We start from the raw sequence: 25,544 nt of genomic DNA, 5'->3' as shown, positions 1-25,544 counted from the left end.
TAAAGACAGCATAAAAGAGAAGGCAATAATATTGCAAAGATAAGTGGGAAGCTGGAGGATTTGGCAGCTTTTAAAAACCAACAGAAGGCAACTAAAAAGGCAATTACGGGAGAAAAGATAAAAATTAACGTAAGTTCGTCAATAATATAAAAGAGGATACTAATAGTTTGAAAATAACGCTGGAGAAGTAGTAATGATGAATAAAGAAATGACAGATGAATTGAATACGTTTTTTGAATCCGTCTTCACAGTGGAAGATGCCAGCAACATGCTGGAAATTCAGGAGAGTAAGGGGGCAGAAGTTAGTGGAGTTGTTATTACTATGGAGAAGCTGCTTGGGAAGCTGAAAAGTGTGAACGTGGATATGTCACCTGGATCAGATGGACTACACCTCAAGGTTCTGAAAGAGGTAGCTTTAGAGATTGTGGAGGCATTAGTAGTGATCTTTCAAGAATCACTCAAGTCAGGAGTGGTCCCAGAGGAATAGAAAATTGCAAATGTTGCTACACTGTTCAAGAAGGAAGTGAGGCAAAAGAGGGGAAACTATAGCCTGGCAAAAGAGGGGAAACTATAGCCTGGTTTGCTGACTTCAGTGGTTGGGAAGATTTTGGAGTCAATTGTTTTGCAAGTAGTTCCAAGTAGTTAGAAACACATAATACTGTTTTGTGAAGGGAGATCTTGCCTGACAAATGTAGGAATCCTTTGAGGAAATAAATAGCAGGATAGACACAGGAAAGTCAGTGAATGTTGTGTTCTTGGATTTTCAGAAGGCCTTTGATAAGGTGCCGCACATGAAGCTATTAAGCAAGATGAGAGCCCATGATATTAGAGGGAAGATACTAGCATGGATAGAAGGTTGGCTGAATAGCAGGAGGCAAAGAGTGGGAATAAATGGGGCTTTTTCAAGTTGGCTGCCGTTGTTCCACAGGGTTCATTGTTGGGTCTGCTACTTTTCACGTTGTATATTTATGATTTGGAAGATGGAATTGATGGCTTTGTGGCAAAGTTTGCAGATGATGCAGGTGGAGGGACTTAGAATATTTTCTAAATGGGGAGAGGATTCAGGAATCTTAGGTGCAATGGGACTTGGGAGTGCTGGTGCAGGATTCCCAAAACATTTTGTTGCAGGTTAAATCAGTAGTAACAAAGGCATTTTTAATTGAATTGGTTCTGCAGTGGGTCTATCCATTTCAGCTGTTTATTGTGTCATGTTTCTTGAAAATCCTTGTCACTATTTACTATGCCACCAAGATTTGCATCATTTGCAAACTTTATAATTGTCTTTCCTTCCAAATCTTTAATACACAACTATAAAAGCAATGGTGACAATAGAAATAGTAGGGCACTGTGCATATTTCCATTAAGAGAACCAATGTCTTGCTCCTATCCCTTTACTAATATGTTCTCTTCATTTCCATGCATTTGTGTTTTCTCTTTTGATCTGTAACATGATAGTTTATCAAATGCCTTTTGAAATATTTAGTCAACATCCACGGTGGGCTATTTTCACTGGAGCAGAGCTCAAAGACGAAAATAAAATGATAATTTGTAAAATTGACGGTATTGTTAGAGAAAATGGGGAATGACTATTTGGTTTGGGTATCCTAATGCTTTATGCAAGATTGAGGAGTGTGACATCTTAAGTCACTATAGAATGAAATACATGGCACAGGGACGATTGAATTGGGAAAATAGATCTCAGTATAACTGTGATATCATCCCCTTGCTCCTCCCTTGGTTCCAGTACGCCTGAAGACTAGATGCAGTCAGTACTGGGACGTGCTTCACATGTGCCTTTATTAAATACTCAGTAAAGTTACAGTGTGTCAGACTTAACTTCTATATATGGTGTCAGCAAGTTTAACGGGCGCCTCCTGTTTATCGGGTTTTATTTGCCCCTAGTTTTACTAGTGTTTAATTCCCTCTTTGCCATGGCATTCTCGTGCCGCAAGCCCTCTCCCCTTGTCTTTGACGCTGACATTGCGGAGCGATGGGCTACTTTCGTGATGGACTACAACCACTTCATCAATATCGTGCACCAAAATGACCCTGATGCGGTCAAAGCCTCACTACTGCTGAACCTTGCCGGTCCCGATGCCATGAAACGAGCTCGGACTTTCATCTACAATCCAGCGGTCCTGGATGACAACGACCAGGTCGTCGAGCCAGCGGAGTCTGCCAACGACCCAGTATGTCTCTTACGCAAGTTTGCGGAGATTTGTGACTTGCCCTCCAACCGTATATTGGAGCGGGCTAGATTCTTTACAAGGAAACAGCAGCCTGATGAGCCTATTGAATGTTTTATCGCTGACCTGCGCTACCTTGCTCAGCGGTGCCGTGTCGAGAACATGTGTGATCAGCTCACTAGAGATATTTTAGTCACCGGCATGCTAGATCAGAAGTTACGAGCCGAGCTGCTGCGAAAACCGGATCTCACCCTGACTGAAGCTATGCATGCATGCAGACTAGCTGAGGTGGTTGCCCCACTACATGGGCAGAGGGGATCTGACAATCGGGCTATCAATCTGACTGGTGTCGCTATGCCCCGCCGCAAGCAAGACAACGTTTGCACTGCACCGCGGCTGACTTATGCCGCTCGGGTCCCGCTTGTTAAAAAGTGCCCCAACTGTAATTATGTCCACTCTATGCAGTCGCAGTGTCCAGCTTTTGGTAAAGCTTGTAATTTCTGTAAGAAGATGAACCATTTCTCAGCTGCCTGTCGCTCCCGTGGGAACGTTCAACCAGCTCCCAGACAAGTTCTAAATAACCTGCAACAAGTTGATAACGATTTCGATTCCCAGTCTTCTGTCGACACTGCTCTCGACTCTGAGCCCAGTACTTCCATGGGAGATGCCAGTGTTTATTCTCTCCTTCATAATCAATCTCGCCTCCCCGATCCTTCTGTACTAGTCACTGTCAACAACAAATCCTTCACTGCTAAGCTAGACACGGGGGCGAAGGTGAATGTTATGTCAACATCCCTGTTCAGGAAGTTTAGAAATAATGAGCTGTTAACTGCTGATCGCTCCATATTGCGTGCTTATGGGGGAGAGGAGCTAAAACCTGTGGGGAGGGCCACCTTCCACTGTGTGCTGAAGAAATCTTCGAGAGACCTGTCGTTCTTCATTCTTGACTGTGATTGTGTGACTCTGTTGAGCATTCAGGCGTGTCAGGACCTCGGACTGGTGTCCTTTGACCGCTCTGTCCACGAAGTGCGGGTGATGTTGAATCCACTTTCTGAATACCCTGACCTATTCGATGATGAATTGGGCAAGCTGCCCCTTGTATACAAGATCGCAACTGACCCGTCGGTTGTGCCAGTGGTCCGCACAGGGTGCCGTTTGCCATGAAGGACAAGGTCGAAGCAATGCTTAAGAACATGGTTGACATGGGAGTGCTTGAAGCTGTCAGCGAACCCACTGACTGGGTCTCCACCATGGTCGCCACCATGAAGAAGGGTAAGAACGAGATACGGGTATGCATCAACCCCAAAGACTTAAATCTAGCAATAAGATGTCCTCATTATCCCATGAGGACTGTAGAAGATGTTGCTGCCCAGGTCGGCCAGGCCACGGTGTTCTCTGTCCTTGATGCTAGGAGCTCATTCTGGCAAATACCTCTAGACAAACACTCCTCAGACTTAACCACTTTTGGCACCCCCTTCGGAAGATTCAAATTTTTGCGGATGCCGTTCGGCATCAACTCTGCCAGCGAAGTGTTTCAACGCTCCATGGAGCAACTGTTTGCTGGCCTGCTGTGTACCATTATCGTGGATGACATCCTGGTTTACGGGAAAGATGCTGCTGAGCAAGACCACAACCTCCGACGAATTCTAGACCGCGCTCACCATATCAACTTAAAACTCAACCTGTCAAAGTGCAAATTCCGTGTAGCTGAAGTACCCTATGTTGGCCACATCTTCATAGCCCACGGGCTGAAACCCGATCCGCAGAAAACCAACGCTATCTCCGAGCTGCCTGCCCCGACCGACGTGACCAGCCTGCAGCGATTCCTGGGCATGGTCAACTACTTGGGAAAGTTCATCCCCGACCTCAGCGAGTTGAGCGCACCCCTGAGGCAACTGACGAAAAATAACATTGCCTGGTCCTGGTTTCCCCAACACCAGCAGGCTTTCGACCTTCTCAAAACAAAGCTGATCAGCACACCGACTCTCAAGTTTTTCGATCTGCAACGTCCGATTGTAGTTACGTGCGATGCTTCCCGCTTCGGACTCGGTGCTGCCTGCCTGCAACTCCATGATGACGGCTCGCTACAGCCCATTTCTTATGCCTCGCGTACCATGACAGACACTGAGCAGCGATATGCACAAATCGAGAAGGAGCTTCTTGCGGTTGTATTCGCCTGCTCCAAGTTCATGGACTTCCTTTTCGGTACCAGGTTCACCGTCGAGACAGATCATCAACCCTTGGTGACCATCCTCAATAAGCCCATCCACATCGCTCCACCCAGACTCCAGCGCATGATGCTACAGCTCCAGCGGTTTGACTTTCTAATCGTGTACAAGAAGGGCACCGAGATGCATGTGGCCGACGCGCTGTCCCGGGCCCCCCGCTCCTCCTGTGACAGGCACCCCTACGAGCTGGAGGATCTGCAGGTACTTAATGTCAACTTTGTTCCCTCTAAGCAGCTGCAGTGCCTGGTTGAGCACACCGCCAACGACCCCGACCTGCAACAGCTCGCAGCTGTCATCCAGCGGGGGTGGCCCAGCAGACGCACCTCACTGCCTGCGGGTGCCCACCCTTTCTGGTCCGCGACGAACTGGTGCTCCGGGACGGTATCATCATCAAGGGTCACAAGGTGGTCGTCCCTGCCTCCCTATACGACTTGTACTACAACGCTGCTCACATGGGGCACCCCGGAGCCGATGCCACCGTCTCACATGCCCAAGAACAATACTATTGGCTCGGCATGGCCAAGTACATTAAAGCCCGAGTAGCCTCCTGTCCTGATTGCAACACCCTGGCCCCACATCAGCAGCGCCAGCCACTTCTGCAGCAGCCTGCGCCTGCTATGCCCTGGACCTCGCTGGCTGCTGACATATTCGAATGGCGAGGCAAGCACTACCTGGTGCTGGTTGATTCATACTCCAACTGGTTCGAGGTGGACCTTCTACCTGCTATCACCTCTGAAATGGTTATCAGTAAGCTGCGCAGACACTTTGCTACCTTCGGGTCCCCGGTCCGCTTACAGACCGACAACGGCCGTCAGTTCACCAGCACAGAATTCCAGGCTTTAGCTACGAAGTGGAACTTCACTCACTATACCAGCAGTCCCGAATACCCGCAGAGCAACGGCCTGGCCGAGCGAGCTGTCCGCAGTGCCAAGAATTTGCTCGAGCAGTCTCGTCTCTCCAATGGTGACTTCAACCTGGGTCTACTCAACCTTCGCAACATCTCACTGGACCCTACCATGCGATCCCCTGCCCAGCGTCTGATGTCCCGCGTGCTTTGTCCACCGATGCCGATCGCCCAACAGTCCCTGGTGCCCAAGGTCCTCCAGCCTACCGCCGTCCAGCAACGGATTGCCCACAAGCATGAGGTGCAGCGCCGCTCTCACGACAAGACCTGCCGCCCGCTCTCGCCACTACTGCCTGGCCAGGTCGTCCGCGTGCAGACAGCCACCGGATTCTCCCGACTCGCAACCGTTGTTGGTGTGGACGACTCCCCGAGATTTTACCTGGTGGACTTTGATGGAACTGTATACCGTCGGAGCCGCCAGCACCTGTTGGCCGTTAACGAGCCGCAGCCTCCTCCTGCGGATCCTTACGCTCCTCCGTTGCGCTTCAAGCCTGTCATTACTAATTACCCCACAGCTCCCTGCATGCCCCGGTCAGTTCGCTTGCCGCGTTCTCCTCCTTCTGTGCCTCCTCGGTTCGGGCAGATGATTTCCTCCCCTGCTCGTTCTCCGTCTCTGTCTCCTCCACCTGGATCCCCCGTGCCGGCTGGGTCACCTCCCGCATTCCCGGTTGGGTCTCCACCTGCTTTCTCCTTCCCGGCTGCTGCTGCTCCGCCTCATCTTCCATCTGGTGGGGAGTGTGATGGTGCTATACGCACACACTCGGGTCCGGTTGTCAATACAATACAATACAATACAATATTGAATTGTATTGTATTGTATTGTATTTAGGATAAACAGAGAAAAGGTAGGGCCACGTAAGGGTAGGAATTTGTATTTGGAGTCTGGGATGTAGGTCAAGTACTAAACGAGTACTTTACATCTATTTTCACCAAGGAGAAGGACACGGAGGACATTGTGGATAATAGTGTTATACATGGGCAGTCAGAGATTAAGAAGGAGAAGGTGTTGGGGATCTATAAGAGCATTAAGGTGGATAAATCCCCAGGATCTGATGGGATTTATCCCAGGGTATTGAGAGTGGCAAGAGAAAAGATTGTGGAAGCTTTGATGAAGATCTTTACGTCTTCTCTAGACACAAGTCGGATCCCGGAGGACTGGAGAGTAGCTAATGTTCTTTTTATTTCAGAAGGAATGTAGAGAGAAATTATCGTCTGGTGAACCTCGCATCAGTGGTAGGGAAACTAATGGAGAGGATTCTTTGCGATAGGATTTCCTCCCATTTGGAATGGTTTAATTAGGGACAGTCAGCATGGCTTTGTACTTGCCGTTTGTCCATGTCTTATTAACTTGATTGAGGTTTTTTGAGGAGGAGACAAAGGTGATCGAGGGCGGTGGATGTTGTTTACATGGATTTTGTAAGGTATTTGATAAAGTCCCTCATGGTAGGCTGATCCAGAAGATTAAGATGCACAAGATTAATAGTGAAATGGTCATATAGATTCAGAACTGGCTTATTATTAGAAGACGGAGGGTTGTCGTGGAAGGACAATATTCAGGCTGGAGGTCTGTGACCAGTGGAGTTCCACAGGGATCTGTGCTGGGAATGCTGATATATGTAAATAACTTGGACATAAAGATAAACGGGCTGGTTAGTAAGTTTGCAGATGACACCAATATTGCTGAGGTCACAGACTGCGAGACAGGCTGTCAAAGTACACTATGAGATATAGATCAGCTGCAGAAAAGGCAAATGGAGTTTAATCTGAGCTAGTGTGAGGTATTGCAATATTGATGGTTCAAATGTAAGGGGAAAATATACAACTAATGTCATGACCCTTAACAGCTTTCATGTTCTGAGGGATTTCGGGGTCCAAATCCATGTCCCTGAAAGTGGCAACACAGGAAAGGTTTCAAAGGTCTTTTATTGTCACATGTACCAATTAAGGCACAGTGCTATGCGAATTACCATACAGCCGTACGAAAAAAAAGCAACAAGACGCACAGCTGCATAAAAGTTAACATAAACATCCACCACAGCGGATTCCCCACATTCCTCACTGTGATGGAAGGCAAAAAAGTCCAATCTTCTTCCTCTTTATTCTCTCGCGGTCGGGGCAGTCGAACCATCCGTCGGGGCGATCAAAGCACCTGCAGCCGGCGATCGAAGCCCCCGTGTGGGGGCAGTCGAAGCCCCCTGTGTGGGGGCGGTCGAAGCCCCCAATCGGGGCTGTCGAAACTCCTGCGTCGGGGCGATCGAAACTCCTGCTTCGAGGCGATCGAAACTCCCGCGTCGGGGTTGTCAAAACTCCTGTGGCTTGGAGTTCCCAAAGTCGGTCTCTGACCTGAGATGTTAAAGCCCGCAAGCACCCACGGTTGGAGCTCCGAGGTCGATCCCTGGCAAAGGAATCGCGGGCTCCGTGTTGTTAAAGTCTGTAGGCTCCCGCAGTGGAACTCTCAAAATCAGTCTCCAGAAAGGCCACCAACTCCTCGATGTTATGCCGCAGTGCGGACGAAGATACGATATGGAAAAACATTGCATCTCCGTCGAAATAAGAGGTTAGAAAAAGTTTCCCCCTACCCCCACCCCCCCCCACATAAAACAAGCTAAAGAACACTCAAAACATGCATTTAACACCATACTATTGAAACACAAAGAAGGAAAGGACAGACAGACTGTTGGCAAGGCAATCAATTAGATAGAGTGATATCAGGTAGATAGAGTGGTAAAGAAGGCATGTGGCACGCTTGCTTTCATAGGTTGGGGCATTGAGTATGAGTCAGGAAGTCATGATGCAACTTTATAGGACTTTGGTGTATTGAGTGCAGTTCTGGGAGCCAAATTATAGAAGGGATGTGGAGGCCATGGAAGGGGTGCAGAGGAGGTTTACCAGAATGATGTCTGGGTTAGGGGATATTGGGTACAGGGAGAGGTTGGATAGATTTGGATTATTTTCTAGGATAGAGAATGGAAGGATATGGGTTATGCGCAGGTAGATAGCGATGAGTTTGTCATCATGTTCGGGACTGACTTTGTGGGCCACAGGGCATGTTCTTATGCTGTACTGTTCTATATGCTATGCATTTTCATTTCTTTGTGTTTTGGGTTGTTTTCTTTCCCAAATTATATTGTTAAAGGTTTTTGTATCTGGAATGTAATATTTTATTTGACTCTGTATGCAATGGAATGTCACTGGAAAGCAAATATTTCTTATCTAGCCCTAAATTCCCTTTGAACCAAGTGGCATGCCAGACCATTTCAGGGGGTGGTTATGTTGCTCTGGCCCTGCAAATGCATTATTAACCAAACTGAATCAGGATGTCAGATTTCCTTCCGAGAAAGTTGTCATGAATGATGCTCGGATTTTTATTCCAAATTTAATTATTTAAATAAAATTTTTCCCACAACCTTCAATTATGGAATTTGAATGTCTTTCTTGATCACTTGTCCTCTTGCTAAATGTCCTGAACACTGCTAATTACTGTATCTATTACTCTTGTTAAGCTTTTCAAACAAGAATAGCTTAGTTTAAGTTCCTCACGTGTATGTTTAGAATGTTACAAATACAATATAAAATACAAAATATTAACCCAGAAAAATACATTTTAATTCTATGCAGCACCAAATGAGATTTAAGCAGTCTTTTCCAAATATATATATAAAATATAACTGGCTCTGCTAAATGATCTAAAAGCACAAAATTACATACCCGGGCCTGCCTGTAATAACTAGTCACAGTACATAAATATTTTTAACTAAATTGCTACTTTCTCCTCAATTTAGTCGAAAACAAGATGAGTCACGCGTGTTCAGTAAATGCCCCATTTCTTTATGAGAAGCAAGGATTGGTGCTGGATATGATTCTCCGCTCTATGTTAGGAGTAACCCAGCCTATCAACTGGGAAAGAGTAGCTAGACTCGTACCAGGAGTCACAGCCAAGCAGGTATTGTAAGTTAATGTTTTGCCTTTTGAGGTTTAAACACAATTCTCATTTTTACTTTTCTATTTACGAGTAAAGTTACATTAATCAGTAAGCTGTTTCATTGTTGGGAACAATGCGCCTGTTGGGCTCAGAGGCTGCTAATCTGTAAAATTACAGAAAAATCATTACATAAGAAATTTATTTCCAGACATAATTCTTGTTTATTACAACAATTACAATGTTTAAGTAATGAATTTTGAACATGTTAATTTCACACAGTTTCCTTTGTTTTGAAATTGTATTGCATCCTGATTAGCTGCTAGGGTATTGCTAGGAAATTCCCGGTGATAATGTTTTCTGGGGTAGGAAAAACATTGGTGAAAAAGAATGCATCAATTCTGAAAAGGGGAATGGTGCACTGTTCTGAGTCAATTTTGTTGGAGAGCCAAGATAAATGGTATTAGTTTAAGGAGCAGAATAAGAAGAAGTCATTTGTGAACTGATCAGGGAATTAGACATAAATAAATGTGCTGAGACAATTTGATGACCAAATATTTGACTGGCTCTGGGGAAAGTGAGCAGGGAAAATGAAATGGAATTCTTAAAATAAGGAGAGTTCTAAAAAAAGGTGAATATTTACCTGCGTAGAGATACTCCTAGATGTAATATTGAAAGAATTAGTTAAATACGGATTAGTGCATGTTGAAAATTAATTCCTTTGTATAAAAATGAGTACAACACATTGGAATAAGGTAGATTTTTAACAAAGATGACTGGGCCAGTCGAGGTAAAATAGAAAGACAGCATCGCAAACAAGACATTTCCGATTTTTGAAAAACTTGATATGTTTAGTTAATTATAAATAGGTCATTAAAAAGACCACAAAAATACTGCTTAAATATATGCCATTCAACCAGAATCAGAATAGTACTTTATTTGCCAAGTATGTTTTGCAACATACGAGGAATTTCAAAAGGGGATAGTCAAAAGTGTATAGGAAAATATGGGGCAAGATCTTCGACCCATGGTTGATAAGTATATAGAAAGTGAATGGAAATTGGTGGGTGTACCTAATACAGACGGCATTTTGTATTGGGGAAGAGAAAGCTTGAACAAATAAAAAAGAAGAGTGAACCATCATAATATATTTGGGGAAGAAACAGTGGGGGGGAAATCATTTGAAACACTGGTGCTAAAATTATGAAGGGTTGCGATTAATGGTTTTCATACATTGAGAGATTTAAACTTGGGGACTCATTTATAGTAGTAAGAATAGGGAAAATTAGGGCAGAGAAGAGGGGTCTCTACCTGAAACGTCACCTATTCCTTTTCTCCAGAGATGCTGCCTGACCCACTGAGTTACTCCAGCCTTTTGTGTCTATCTTCGGTTTAAACTGGCAACTGCAGTTTCTCCTTACACATGGTAAATTAGCTTTTGACTGGGTTGTGATGCTGTTCAATGCACTGACAAAGTTAGTGATTTTTTTATTTTTATTATCACATCAATTAAGAGTGGTTTAGGTGATTGAAGGAAAGGTGGTAAAGGGAAATATGGAGAGATAAAATTGTATGCCTGCTAATGTGAAGGATTTATTTATTTAGAATAGTTGGGCAAATTATCTACTTTAAAATCATCGACCAGATTTTCTGAGGATAGGAAATGAGTTGCATTGAAATGGCTACAACTTATTATTAAAGCCAAGCTTTAAATTATTTGCAGTGTGCCAAGAGATTTGAAGAACTACGAAGCAATGGAATCATGCCCCATATTTGTGATGAAAACAAGTGTGAAGGGAGTCCATCTAAATCATTGGCCACATATATTAAATCATCGTTTTTGGACAATGAAGATGATGAAAAATCTAGGTTATCTGTAATGCAGAATAGCACTTCCATATCAGGTTGGTTATGTCTGCAGGATGTTTATCTATTAATAATATTTCAAATTATTTCTTCATTAATTGATACTGTAGATATTCAATTAAACTAGCAGAACAGAAATAAAGCATTTACATTTATTTGGAAATCAAAGGGGTTGAATTAAAAAATATATATTTTTGCTGAAAAACAGGGAGATTTCTGTAGTTATTAGCGGCTTGGTAAGAAATGTCTATAATCTATCTAAAATCATGATTACAGAAGTCCATTTAGCTATTTTTCTGTTGACTTTTTGAAATAATTATCTCAACAGCATTGTCTTTTCCTGTCTGGTTCTGTAGATTTTCCCATTTTGATTGTATAAAATTCCCCTTTCAATATAACTTTTGAATCTTATTCTAGAACCCCATCTGACATTATAAACTAGACCATGACAATTTATTAAGTTAAGAAATATTATTTTAATTGCTCTCATGGATTTGTGGCAGCTATGTCAAATTTGTCTGATTCCAGACCATCCTACCAGTTTTTCTGTACCTGTTATCACATCTCCACATAATTTTAGCTTGTGGGACGCATTTGGATTGGTATTCCATTACAGGATGACGAGGCTTGAACTAACATTCCAGAAATATAAGTTTCTATGACATCAGAGCAGTTGTGCAATTGTGAATTCCGCTCATGAAATAATCTGGAATAAAGTCTGTGGCGATTGCTGTAAAAATGTATCTGTTTTACTAAATTCTGTCAGGGAAGTAAATCTGTCATATTTGTCCAGTCTGATCTCTCTGGGTACAGATCCACTGTTTAGTTTGGGTTTAGTTTAGGGGAAATTTACAAAGCTCAATTAACCAACATGGGATGTGGGAGGAAACCAGAGCACTTTGAGGAAACCCACGTATTCACAGCGAGAATGTACAAACTCCATACAGTAATGTAAAAGATTCTTAACTGCCCTCAGAAAAGACCAAACTAGCTCGAGGGTCAGTAGGGATGGGCAATAAGTGCAGGGTTTCCAGCAGCGACCATAACCCATGAAAGGTCACAACTCGTGTGGGAGGATGGACTCAGTGGGCCGAAGGACATTTTTCCATGCGGTGTCTCTAAACTAAACACAAGACTAGACCAGATAAATTCAATGTCACACACACTGGGGGAGGGGTGATTCTTCCTTCACATCCTACCAGAGCTCAATGTTAGGATTTTCATTTCTATTTGGTGTCTTTTCCACCCTCTATAAAATAACTTTATTCTGTGAATTTGAATGTGGTGATAGTATTGTCAGTGATCAAATGAAGGTCATTGATGATGCAACATATATCCTTGATTACCAAAATTTATTTTAATTAATGAGGGAAATTTGCTTGTTGAATCCATTTGGTTTCATGATTTGTTGCAAAGGATTTTGGTTCACAATATCTTTATGGCAATTACAATATTTATTTTAATATTCAAGGGCGAGCTACTTTGTCTACAGGAAGAAATTGCACTCTAAAAGAAAATGGTTCAACGGATAAAGGTGAAGACAAATTGGATGAAAGCCAAGGGTAAGTAACAATGATGTGTCTAAAGAGAAATAATCAGACCTCATTGAGATAGTGATGGATATTAATTGGTTTAAAAAAAAACTTTTTAATAAAGGCATGCATAATCCGACATTTGAAATAAGTGGATATATTTAGATATAGGCCCATGTTAGTATCAGAATATGTGTGAAAATTACAATAATTGGAAAGGAGAAGTATTCGTTTTTTGACTTTTTAAATGCTTGTGTTCAGCAGATACTGTAAACAAAGTAAAATTATTTAAGTTTAACCTCAATCTTTCAATGACTTTTTATCTGGTATTTCTTGTGTAGCAGTGTTGTCTTGTAGTTGAAATAATTGACAATTTAGTGGAAGTGGCTGTGGTACATTAGATATCTTTGGAAGAAATGTAGATATTTGAGAACATTTCTGAAGCACGTTGAGACTTGTTCTCAAGACAATGGCAGCAGCTATGAGGAGGACCTACAACCTATCAGAATGTCTTATGTATGCTTTCGCTACATGAGATATGGTGGAAGGATTTCACAAAAAAGTTATTGAATTTGAAGTCAGAGTCAAAATTGGGTGATGAAAATAGGACTGTTTGTATGCCAGATAGTTTATGAAGTTCTGATTTAGTTTAGAATTTGTATTTTATCTAGATGGAGAAACATATCCATATTGACTAGATGTTCAGATATTATTTGCACATGCACTTTTTATTTAAAAAAACACTTGTGTAAGCATGCAGTTAAATATGAGCTCTGTGTCCTCGAGGGTGTTAATGTTTTGCAGTTGAGGGATTCCCTACCATGCATGCAGCTCCACACCTTGTTTAAATAGTCTCTCTTTTTCACGGTAGAGTTTCTTGCCTTTTTCAAGTATTCATTCCTTGAACTGCAGACTTCCTAGGCGGGCTAAAAATCCAGAAGCTGCCAAAATTGTAGATTTTACAACAAAGACATCATTTAGGATCCAGGAATTTGGTAGAACTAGAAAGGAACTTGATATTTAGTAAGAACAATGAAATGCAGGCTGTCTTTATTCAGATGTCAGCAATGATTGGGGTTGTGAGTGGAAAGTGAGAACATGACTTAAACAGCTCTGATTGGGGATGAGCATTCTCCCACGTTCTCTTCCCAATTGTGCATTCTGACTAGTTTTGTAACGTTTATCTTATTTTTCTTCTTCATGTGCTCCTAGATTCTACTCTTGTCTCTCTCAGTAAACTGTTACCTATTTAACAAAACAAATGATAATTAGAAACATTTATATAATTTTAGAATTAGTGCACATTGCATGTGCGTAGCTGTATCTAAGTAATTCTCCCTCTTCCATCGGCCAGACGATATAAAAGCTTGAAAACACAAGGCACCAGATTCACGAATAGCTTCTTGCCCAGAGTTATCAGATTATTGAATGGACCTCGTATGCTAAAATTGAACTCTCGATCTTCCCAGTCTACCTCACTGTGGCCCTTGCACTTGTTTTTATCTGTACCTTCTAATGCTGTAACACTATATTCTGCAATTCTTTTTTATTTGCACTACCCATTGTACTTGTGTACAGTATGATTTGCCTGGAAGCACGTAAAACAAAGCTTCTTACAGAATCTCTGTACGCATGATAATAATAAACCAATACCAATCTGTCTTAAAGATAATAGCTATGTGATGGCAAACTTATGAATTCAGAACCAAGAAATCGAACCTGAAAATTTCAGGTAAAACAAACTAAGTAATTTAAGCTGTTTAAACTAATCTCATCATCCTTCACATGGTCCATCCATCCCCTTGCCTGTTTGGTTCCCCTCCATCTTGAAGCAATATAAATAAGTAAAAGCCACCTCGGTTTTTAATATATTTATTGAAAAAGGAGCAGTCTAGAAAATTAAAAATACTAAACATAAACACAACTGAATTCCTTTAGCATCCTCTGATTCATGGGACTGCACATAACCATGGCTATAGTCTTGACAATATTCAATGCTTGCCATGATAAGTTATTACAAGAATCCTTTGATTCAAGGACAAAATAATTGGTTAACTGAGCAGTAAAGTATGAGTCAACCACTTATCAAACGTCATAATTTCTTATCAACAAATAAGCCTTAGACTTGCAAAGTAATTCTAAATCACTTTTTATTTTGAAGTATAATTGTGAGCGATAGAAAATAGAACCATGTTTCATTACTGATGTTTTTTAAGAATTGCTCTTTATTTTTTTTAATAGACCCAACATGGTAATTCATGTTTGCGATGAAGCCAAAAACCTGAAGCGTGATTTTGTTTGTCCTCGGAATCTCCTAGTCAGTGAGATGAAATACTTTGCTGAATATCTGTCCGTGGATGCACAGCGTTGGCAAGAAGTAGATATCTCTGTGCACTGTGATGTCCATATATTTGCCTGGTTGATGAGCTACGTGAAGAAGAAACTAAAGCACCAAGGACAGGTTGAACAACCAGAGCTTGGTATGTGTGAGGGTTACACTGTGAAAAAAATCATCATAGGTTTTAAACAGTCTTTTTCGTTAATGTTCAAAATACACTGTACTGGAAGAACTCTGTGAGTCAGGCACTTCTGTGGAGGGTAGACACAAAAAGCTGGAGTAACTTAGCAGCACCTCAGGAGAAAAGAAATAGATGACATTTTGGGAGCTATTGACGGTGATATAGAGAGATACAGAACAAATGAATGAAAGATATGCAAAAAGTAACAATGATCAAGGAAAGATGGAACGCACAATGGTCAATTGTTGGCTGCGAGCTAAGTGAAAACAAGTTATATAGACAGTGAAACTCAATAGGATGACAAGGAATGCAAAGGTTACTTGAAGTTAGAGAAATCAATATTCATACCACTGGGTTGTTAGCTGCGATTGGCCTCACTCTGACAATGGATGATGCCCAGGACAGAAAGGTCAGTATGGGAATAGGAAGGGGAATTTAAGTGTTTGGCAACTGGGAGATCGCATAGGTCAAGGCAGACTGTGCGAAGATGTTCAGTGAAACGCTCACGCAGTCTACGCTTAATCTCACCAATATACGAGTCCATACCTGTGGATACAGTCGATGAGGTTGGAGGAGGTGCAAGTGAACCTCTGCCTAAACTGAAAGGACAGTTGGGTACCTGGAAAGATGCGAGGGAGGAGGTATAGGGAGAGATGTTGCATCTCTTGCGGTTGCAGGGTAAGGTACCTGGGGAAGAAATGGTTTGGGTGGGAAGGGATGAGTTAACCAGGGAGTTGCGGAGGGAACGGTTTCTGTGGAAAGGTGTGGAGATGGGAAGATGTGACCAGTGGTGGGATCCTGTTGGAGGGGGCAAAAAGTTTGGAAGATTATGTGTTTGTGAAGGCTGATGGGGTGAAACGTGAGGACTAGGGGGACTCTGTCCCTGTTGTGACTGGCCGGAGACTGGGAGCAAGAGCGGAGCTGCAGGTACGGAGGAGACACGTGTGAGGGCCTCATCTATGATAGAAGAGGAGAACCCCAGTTCGATAAGAATGAGGACATCTTGGATGGATAGGCAATCTTTGGTGTCAAAGCCTTCAGACTAATGGTGGGGGTGGAGAGCTGGAAGTGGATGGTGGGGGCGGGGAATAGCCTGGCAAGTGATAGGTGGACACAGATGAGGTGCAAATAATTTTTACATTAGGTTCGCTATTCCAGCGGCTGCTTCCACATTATTATTTATTGATTCCCATTTTATTTTCTTATGACCAACGGATTTAGTAAAATAAAAAGCCATATGTAAATCTAATGAATCATTTCAGAGTATAGTCTAGTTCTGATTATTCAAAGCTGTTTGTGCTCACAGAATAAAATATTCAATAACTTGGATTAAGCTTTAAAATATATTACATTGTAAAGCAGGAATTTAATTATCAAATTACTAGTTAATTCAAATTGAGTGACTTTGGATTAAGGATGCTCTGTAATTATAATGTAATGTTCATATTAACTTTTTCAAAATAAAGTCAGATTTAAGATCAATTCTATTACCTTCTACACTGGAAAATAGAAAAAGTACAATTATTTTTTTAAATTAAATTATCAAAAATATAAAATCAAAATAAGAAGTTTTAAATCCTGCAGGCATATTTGTTCAAAATATAAGATTTACTGATGCATAATTCAGTCTATAATAAAAAATGACCAAAAATAAAATGTTTTTATGAAACAGCTCATGGGACCCAGCTCAGTGGTGCTGCTGTCTCATATTGTGCAGAGACTCGGGTTCGATCCTGACTTCGGGTGCTGTCAATGTGGAGTTTGTACATTCTTCCTATGACAGCGTGGGTTCACCCTGAGTGTTCCGGTTTCCTCCCACATTCCAAAGACATGGGTTTGTAGGTTAATTGGCCTCTGTAAATTGTCCCAAGTATGTAGTGAGTGGATGAGAAAGTGGGATAACCTAGAACTAGGGAGAACCGGTGATCAATGGTTGGCATAGACTCCGTGGGCTGTTTCCCTAAAACTAAAACTAAAGAATAATTTGGTATTAAATGCATTGCTCTTTGAGATTTCAGAGTGAAATTTATTTAGATGACTATTACTGGTGCCATTAGATCACAAATATAATAGTAATATTTCTGAAATGCATACTATCACCTGTTTTTTTTAACTAGACAAAATTCACGAACATTGACATTGTAAAAGAAATGAGCCTTTGAGCACTTTTCGTTTAATATACTTTTAATATGCTGAATTTGTTTGGAACTGTAGACAGTTGAACATAACAGCATGTCTGACGGGGATCTGAATCAGTTTGAGAAGAGGGTAGGAATGGATGCAAAGAAACAGCTTTTGGAATATTATAAGTTTCTTGGGTGTTTAAAAAAAAAAAAAAGTGCATGCAAAGCAAGGTGATGGCAACCAGAAAATGGCCCAGTATGAGAAACAATTGGATTTGGGTAGCAGGAATAATATAAAGAGACCGCTTGTTCAGGTGGCAGTTTTGGTGTCCAAATTAGTGGACTGCTGTTACAGACTGACATTATGTTTTGGAAGGTCACAGTTCAATCAGGCTGGGGGGGTCTTGAACAAAGATCATAGAGGAGCAAGATAGACCACTCCTCCGAAATCCAATGGACTGACGTGTAGTACGTGACAGAACGTCACGGCCGCCATTTCTTAATGCGACACGCGACTTCCGGTATGCCACCCGCTGTGATCCAAAGCAAAGATTATAGAGCTCCTCTATAATCTTTGATCCAAAGCAAAGATCCTCGAGTATCTTGTAGCGGGAACAGCCCCCTCCTTTGCGTAGTTTCCCTTGCATTGTATTGTGCAGTTTCCCTTGTATTGCTTTAACACACACTGCACAAAATTAAATTTAACGTATATATATTTTATATTTATATGAATGTGTGTCTGTGTGTGAGAGGCAAGTTAGAGATAATAAAGTTTATTCTCATGGATCAGAAGCAACTTTGATTTAAATAATCACTATTAATTCATTTGTCTTGTAAGATGATGTACATAAACCATAAAGGCAATTATATATATAATTATATAGTAATAATAAATATATGCATATATATATATTTATACACATACATATATATACACATACATATACATACATACACACGTATACACATACATATGCACACATACATATGGATACATTTATATGCATACATACACACATATATAAACATATATATACATACATATATACACACATATACATATACATGCATATATACACATACATGCATATATACACATACATATATATTTATACATATGATCATTTTCCAACGATCAATAGATTTACGATCAGTTCCTGTGGATTGGAGGGTAGCTAATGCTATCCCACTTTTCAAGAAAGTAGCGTGAGAGAAAACAGGGAATTACAGACCAGTTAGCCCGACTTTGGTGGTGTGAAAGATGCTGGAGTCAATTATTAAAGATGTAATAATGGGGCATTTGGATAGCAGTAAAAGAATTAGTCCAAGTCAACATGGATTTATGAAAGGGAAATCATGTTTGACTAATCTTCTGGATTTTTTTGCCGCAAGGCTTGGTGTTGGGGCCGCAACTGTTTACCATATATATTAATGATTTGGAAAAGGGAATTAGGAGCAAAACTAATGCATACATACCTACATATTTAAATTCATCTGATAAGTTGGTCAAATAACATGGGCACCTTCTTGCTTTTTTTGAGACATGGATTTTTTAAATGTGAATGTCTCATAGCAACACATTTGTGGGTCAGAAGTATTTTGTACCAACCCCCACAATTTCAAATAATTCTAAATTGAACTTCTTAAACAAGGAAAACAATTTTTATTTACATCATTTTGTGTGGCTGTCAAGGTGGCTGTGTTGACTGTAATTATGAGACTGCCGGGCAGTATCACTGTGAATGGCGGTGGCTGTGTGTTTTAATGCAAGTGTGAAAAGGAGAGTAAATTTAAAGAGACAATGTGAGACCCATTAGGGTTTCATCCAAGAACCAATTTAAAGGCAAGGTTCCATCAATTACAGTATTTTAATTGAAAATCTTACTCTTAATATTCTTCCTAATTAGGCTTTTTGTGTTCCCTCTTGAACTTTGTGTCTCCCAGAGCCTCTGGGGAGGTCCTGGAGATACAATAATCCAATCTTGAGGCAAATAACCATCTTTAAAACTGGCATTGCCTCTGCCTTTAATTCTACATTCTCCGAGGATGCTGGATGCCGCGACAATCTCTTGCAACAAGTACAGAAAGGCAGTCAACTGCAAAAAGATCAAAGAGAGGAAAGAGTATGGCTTTTAGGGAAAGGCTTTTCAGAATCATAATCAGATTTTATTTGCCAAGTATGTTTTGCAACATACGAGGAATTACATTGGCCAGGTCAGTCATACAATTAAAAGCAACAGCACTCAAAAACACATTTTAATACGGACATTCACCAGTGACTCCTACACATTCCTCACTGTGATGGAAGGCGAAATAAAGTTCAAGTCCCTTCCTTTTGTTCTTCCTCGGTCGGGGGCCTCAAGCCCCCCGTTCAAACTCCGTTCAATGGTGAACTCCTCTTGGTCTCCAGGCCTATAGTGCTGCACAAATCACTGCACCACATGCAGTGCATTTATTCCCTTTTCCCATGGTTCATGCAGCTGGATATTAACTTGCCGACATGGAAAGAGATGCAGTGAGCATTCAATAGTTCAGACTTCTGGGTGAATTAAGGGGCTGCTTGATGGGCTGAGGGTAATCGAGATTGTATGATTGTCATTCTTTTGGAAGAACTGATGGAGGTTCTTATGGAAAAGCTGATGAATTGACTACGGGATGAGCTGGTGGGCTCGAGGATTGCTGGATGAGTGTTCTAGAAACATAGAAAATAGGTGCAGGAGGAGGCCATTTGGCCCTTCGAGCCAGCACCGCCATTCATTGTGATCATGGCTGATCAGCCGTAATCGATAACCTGTGCCTGCCTTCTCCCCATATCCCTTGATTCCACTAGCCCCTAGAGATCTATCTAACTCTCTCTTAAATCCACCCAGTGATTTGGCCTCCACTGCCCTCTGTGGCAGGGAATTCCACAAATTCACAACTCTCTGGGTGAAAACGTTTTTTCTCACCTGTCTTAAATGGCCTCCCCTTTGTTCTAAGACTGTGGCCCCTGGTTCTGGACTCGCCCAACATTGGGAACATTTTTCCTGTATCTAGCTTGTTCAGTCTTTTTATTCATTTATATGTTTCTATAAGATCCCCTTGCATCTAACAAGAGTGTTTTATTGTCATGTAGAACAATTTCCTGCATCTAGCTTGTCCCAGATAGAACAATTAAATTCTTACTTTCAGCAGCACAACAGAATCTGTAAACATAGTACACTGTAAACAATATGATAAGTTCCCCCTCATCCTTCTAAACTCCAGTGAATACAAGCCTAGTCTTTTAAATCTTTCCTCATATGACAGTTCTTTTAGGTTATTTGACAGGACAGGGTTAGAGGGGTATGGGCCAAATGCAGGCATGTGGGACTAGTGTAGATGGGACATGTTGGCCAGCGTGGGCAAGTTGAGCTGAAGGGCCTGCTTCTACGCTGTGAGACTATGACTAGGTGATCTGTTGAGGCTGGTGGTATGCCATGAGGAACAATGGGCATGGACCTTTGTAAACCACCACCTGGTTGAGTCTCCTTGAGTCACCATCGGCATTGATAACATCAGTCAGGGGTTGATGATCTGCAAAAAACAAGTTGGTCTCATTCTTGTTCTCTCATGCGATACAGGCAGCAGCTCTGAACTGCCTGTGTTTGCCCTCTTGGCTGTCTTGTCAAATTATGCTGGAGATTAGTCACCCCTGAAACAAACAGTGCCTTGTGATCCACAGGGGAAAAAATAAAATCTAAATGCAGAACAATGGATGGTTTAAATCAAAGAAAATGATACAAAGAGGCCATTAGAGCAATACCGATCTAGGAAACTGAGAGCAGATTTTACAATGCATTTAAACCTCTCCCATTTTATGAGATGCATTCCTGGAATATGTAGGAAGTTTATTGTAACCTAGTGCCCTAGTGGATTAAGGGCGGCATGGTGGTGCAGCGGTAAAGTTGCTGCCTTACAGTGGGTGCTGTCTGTACAGAGTTCGTACATTCTCCCCGTGACTGAATGGGTGTTCTCCGAGATCTTCGGTTTCTTCCCACACTCCAAAGACATACAGGTTTGTAGGCTTGGTATAAGTGTAAATTGTCCGTAGTGTGTGTAGGATGGTGTTAGTGTGCGGGGATCGCTGGTCAATCGCTGGACGCGGTGGGCCAAAGGGCCTGTTTCCGCGCTGTATCTCTGTAAGAAATAGAAGCAAGGATAAGCCATCTAAGTTCAAACCACCATCAGTAAGATTATTGTTGATCCTGCAACTCAACACCTTATTCCCACATTCTCTCCATTATCCTTCATCCTTTTCGTATTTGAAAAAAAATATCTCTCCTTTCAAGGACTCGACTTCCACCATCTCACGCGATAAAGAATTCCAAGATTCCCAGCCCTTGAGTGAAGAAACTGCTCCTTGTCTCATTACTAAATATCATGACCCATATTCTGAGACTTTGGCCCTCGTTCTAGATCACCAGACCAACCGCAATCTCCACCCACGAGCCCAATCTAAACAGAGATAGACACAAAATGCTGGAGTAACTCAGTGGGTCAGGCAGCATCTCTGGAGAAAAGGAATAGGTGACGTTGCAGGTCGGAAGCCTTCTTCAGACTGCGTTCTGACACTTCTCCTTCTTCTTCTTGCGTATGGCGTGCACAGCCTAAAGTTGTAGGACAACTTGTTCTATTTGATCTTATTTGACTGTGCACACCAGGTTGATTGGATTTGTCGAAACAGGGCGGACCACGTGAAGGTTGCAATCTCCCACCCCGCGTTCTGACACCAAAGAGCAAAATGTCCAACGTAGATACAATAATAAATATATCGCCATTTGCATTAGTTTTGTGCAGTTAACAAATCACAATTTCACACAATGTACATAAGACAGCAGTTATTTGACAAATACTCTGCAGTTCGGTGCAGGAGATCTTGTCGACGAATATTCTGGACCCACTGTTGACATCTGAAATTACAGGAGATATCATTTAGGATTAACTAATAAGATAAAAGATGATCATAACTACATGCCTGAACAATGGATGATATGTCACTTAAATACAATTGTTTTCAGTTGTGTGGAGAGACCTGTATGTTGAAGATGCTTTTTGCCTCTAATATGTCAATTTACCTTAAATGTAGAAGAGCTTATTAAAATCTTCTTACAAAGACCATTAAGTATATTCTTTCTATCCTCTTTTGGACCCAAGGCATAGCAGAGCTGCCAACTCTCACGAAGAGGAAAGGGAGGGAGAAGAGAGGGAGAGAGAAGAGAGGGAGAGAGAAGAGAGGGAGAGAGAGAGAGAGATCGAGAGAAGAGAGGGGAGAGAGAGATCGAGAGAAGAGAGGGAGATGGGGGGAGAGGAAGAAGGGGGTGAGGGAGAAGGGGAAAAGGAGGGAGAAGGGGGACAGGGAGAAGGGGGAGAGGGAGTGGAATGATAACACATTATAACGCGCAGCCGTCCCATTCCGACCAAAGATTATAGAGCAGATCTCCTCTCGTATCTTTGATTGCGGCCGCCGCCGAACCCCCCGGCCCACCATTGCACCCAATGTGTCCCGCGGGCCATATTTTGGAGACCAATCCCTTACAAGAACAAAACCAAAAACGTACAGAAGTGTTAAAATTGTCTTTATTATTATGGTAAGTAAAGATCTATTAAAAATAAGACTAATAACTTTCTAATGTACCGACAAACCTAGTTTCCCAATGGCCGTTGATGGGAGAACAGAAAATAACATTTTCACGACAGAATATCGACTGAAAATAATAATAATATTTTCTCACCTTTCTTTTTTATTGGGGAACCTAAAGATTGACAGGTCGGGTCGTTTAGATTTACGATTAGAACAATTGATAGCAGAGCAGTGATGTGAAGATTTAGATAAGGACGCCATGACAGTGTGGGGGGAAGCCCAACAAAATGCCTCAAGAAATGGCGTCGACAATCACACGTGTCATACTACGCGTTTTTCGAGGAGTGGTCTATCTTGCTCCTCTATGATCTTTGGTCTTGAATGCTTAGCCTGCAGCTATTGTATCGTTTTTAGTGTCTGCAAGGAGGAACAGAGAACAATCATTTTGACTCCATGCTGAACATATGACTGGATATCTAGACATATGGCCAATGAACTCATTTAATGAATTCAAACCAATACAAAATGAAGGAGATGGGAAAATTATATCACAATGTGCATATTTAGATTTTATTGTAATGAGCATAAATATTCTTTAAGTTTTTAATAGTTTAATATGACGCTATTCATGGAGAAATAGAAATTGAGACTGAAAAACATTATGCATCAGTTATGCCCTAATCCCCTAAAATCTACTTAATTATTTAATTTCCTTCCTTCTGGTTTTCCTTTAAGAACCTCCCTTTTTCATCAAATCTGTTTTATTCTCATACAGTGAATTACATTTGGACAATTGAACTATGAATTTGCATAAGATTCCTGGGGCAGATAATGCATTATGTGGGCCTTGGAAAATAAGAAATGCATGTTCATGTTCTTAAAATTGACAGGATTAATTATTACTTGAATTGATTTTGACTTTTCCAAATGATCTAAAAGTGGAAAGTTTTTGTTTACCTGTAATGTTGTCTTTAAGAAATTTACAGGTACAATTTGTGATGTTTTCTGACAATTTTTGATTTCCATTTCTTTTAGAACCTAGTAATGTTATCTCAATACTCATTTCATCTGAATTTTTGAAAATGGATTCCTTGGTAAGTACACTTTTTATTTAAATGCTCAGTATGACAAATATCTGATTTGCTAAGACTTGTCTGTCTTTTCTATCCTTTGATTCTATACGCAGTAAAATAAACATGTACTCAGTGCTTTTCCTATCCCTTGAAAGGTGTCCAATAGTACTAAACAATCAGCAGTGTTTTTGAAATATAATCATTGAGGTAGTGAAAGAAATTGAGCTCTAAAAATAAACTCTCAAAAGCAATGAACGGATGATCTATTCTTAGATTATTTTGAACGATGGTTAAATATTGGCCAATTCCTAAAGATTAACTGCTCCTGCTTTGTGCCATAAAATCTTCTGCATCAATTCAAGAGATTAGTCATATGCATTTATTTTAAACAATCAGCTTTATGTATTTAAAGTAATTAAATCATCAGCATCTGTCGTGGATGAGAAAGCAACCTTATAATGTGTACATTGAGAGTAAATGTTACAAATGCATGTGCGGTATCAATATATTTTTGAATAATGCCGTTTGTGTGGTTTTACTTGCTGGAGTCAGTGTGGGGAAGTCATCCATTCTCCGACCAGTCTGTCAACTGGTCTCTTTTAAAGCCAATAGAGGTGATAATTGGTCATATAGGTCATAGACATGAAATCCATATGGTCCTTTTCGAGCAAAGTTAGAGGGTTGGGAACTGAATCCTGAGACTCCAGAGTAGTACAGAAAGATAAGATATTGTGCTAGTTGCTCCCTCAACTGGACAGAAAAGATCATATGACAATTATTCAGAGCAGGAAGATAATCCCAGGATTATGGCCAATATTTACTCTTTTAGCAAAATTACTAAAAAAAAAGCACACTGATCATTGACCACATTGTATTTTTTGAACATTTGGTGTAAATACTGGCTGCCATATTTTCTAAATTGTGACACTTGCCACATATTGAAAGTAGTAATTTAACTTAAAACATTTTGGGATATCCTAAAGTAATGCGAAAGACTGTAAATGTAAATCTTCCTTTATAAGACTCACAGATATAGCTCCAAAACTATGAGCAGATGATGCTGGAAATACTAAACAGGTCAGTGAATCTGGAGAGAGAAATAGAGTTCACGTGTAAGGTCAACTTCCAGTATCTGTAGCTGCTTTCAGTTTTATATTGGCTTCATAAATGACATTGTTATTATGTATGAAATATTGTTTCTTGTATTTATATGTAAACCCATATAACCTAGAATATATAATATTCCAATTTAACTTTACTGTTAATCTTTTATTTGGGAATGATATCAAAGTAAGCCAAACGTTCTAAAAAATAACTTTTTTAACAAAATTGTTCTGTTGCTCTAATCTTTAAAAAATAATCTGTTTGAAATGTTGGCTATATTTGGTATACATTTTTAAATGAAGGACAATATGCTTCATGCAGTGCTTGGTAGCAGTGGCTTGAGCATTATAAATTTCGAGGAACCAAGTTGACTGTGTCATTTCACTTTAGATGGTTCCTGACTGGCATGGTCCTAACTTGCTTTTACATGCAAATGTTCCATTTGAAACCAATACTTCTTCCAACAAGAAAGATATTCGAGTTGAGAC

General features: G+C 41.0%; 1 protein-coding gene across 7 annotated transcripts in view; it reads left to right on the top strand.

Moving 5' to 3' along the window:
• The window catches only part of sanbr (SANT and BTB domain regulator of CSR), a 67,166-nt gene that overhangs the window by 3,683 nt on the left and 37,939 nt on the right, over window positions 1–25,544 (top strand). For 2 of the 7 annotated variants that reach the window (XM_033025145.1, XM_033025149.1), the window contains exons 2-6: window positions 9,101–9,261; window positions 10,961–11,141; window positions 12,575–12,665; window positions 14,877–15,115; window positions 23,915–23,973. In XM_033025145.1, the coding sequence (XP_032881036.1) occupies window positions 9,112–9,261; window positions 10,961–11,141; window positions 12,575–12,665; window positions 14,877–15,115; window positions 23,915–23,973 (720 nt within the window). In that variant the 5' untranslated portion in view covers window positions 9,101–9,111. Of the gene's footprint in view, window positions 1–9,100; window positions 9,267–10,960; window positions 11,142–12,574; window positions 12,666–14,876; window positions 15,116–23,914; window positions 23,974–25,544 lie in introns of those variants that run through there. The other 5 variants (XM_033025146.1, XM_033025148.1, XM_033025147.1 and 2 more) reach the window with 5 other exon arrangements.

This window comes from Amblyraja radiata, chromosome 8, assembly GCF_010909765.2.
Source record: "Amblyraja radiata isolate CabotCenter1 chromosome 8, sAmbRad1.1.pri, whole genome shotgun sequence".
In the NCBI taxonomy this organism is placed as follows: domain Eukaryota; kingdom Metazoa; phylum Chordata; class Chondrichthyes; order Rajiformes; family Rajidae; genus Amblyraja; species Amblyraja radiata.
Note: the sequence above shows the minus strand (reverse complement) of the source record. Positions and strands in the feature narration are given on the sequence as shown.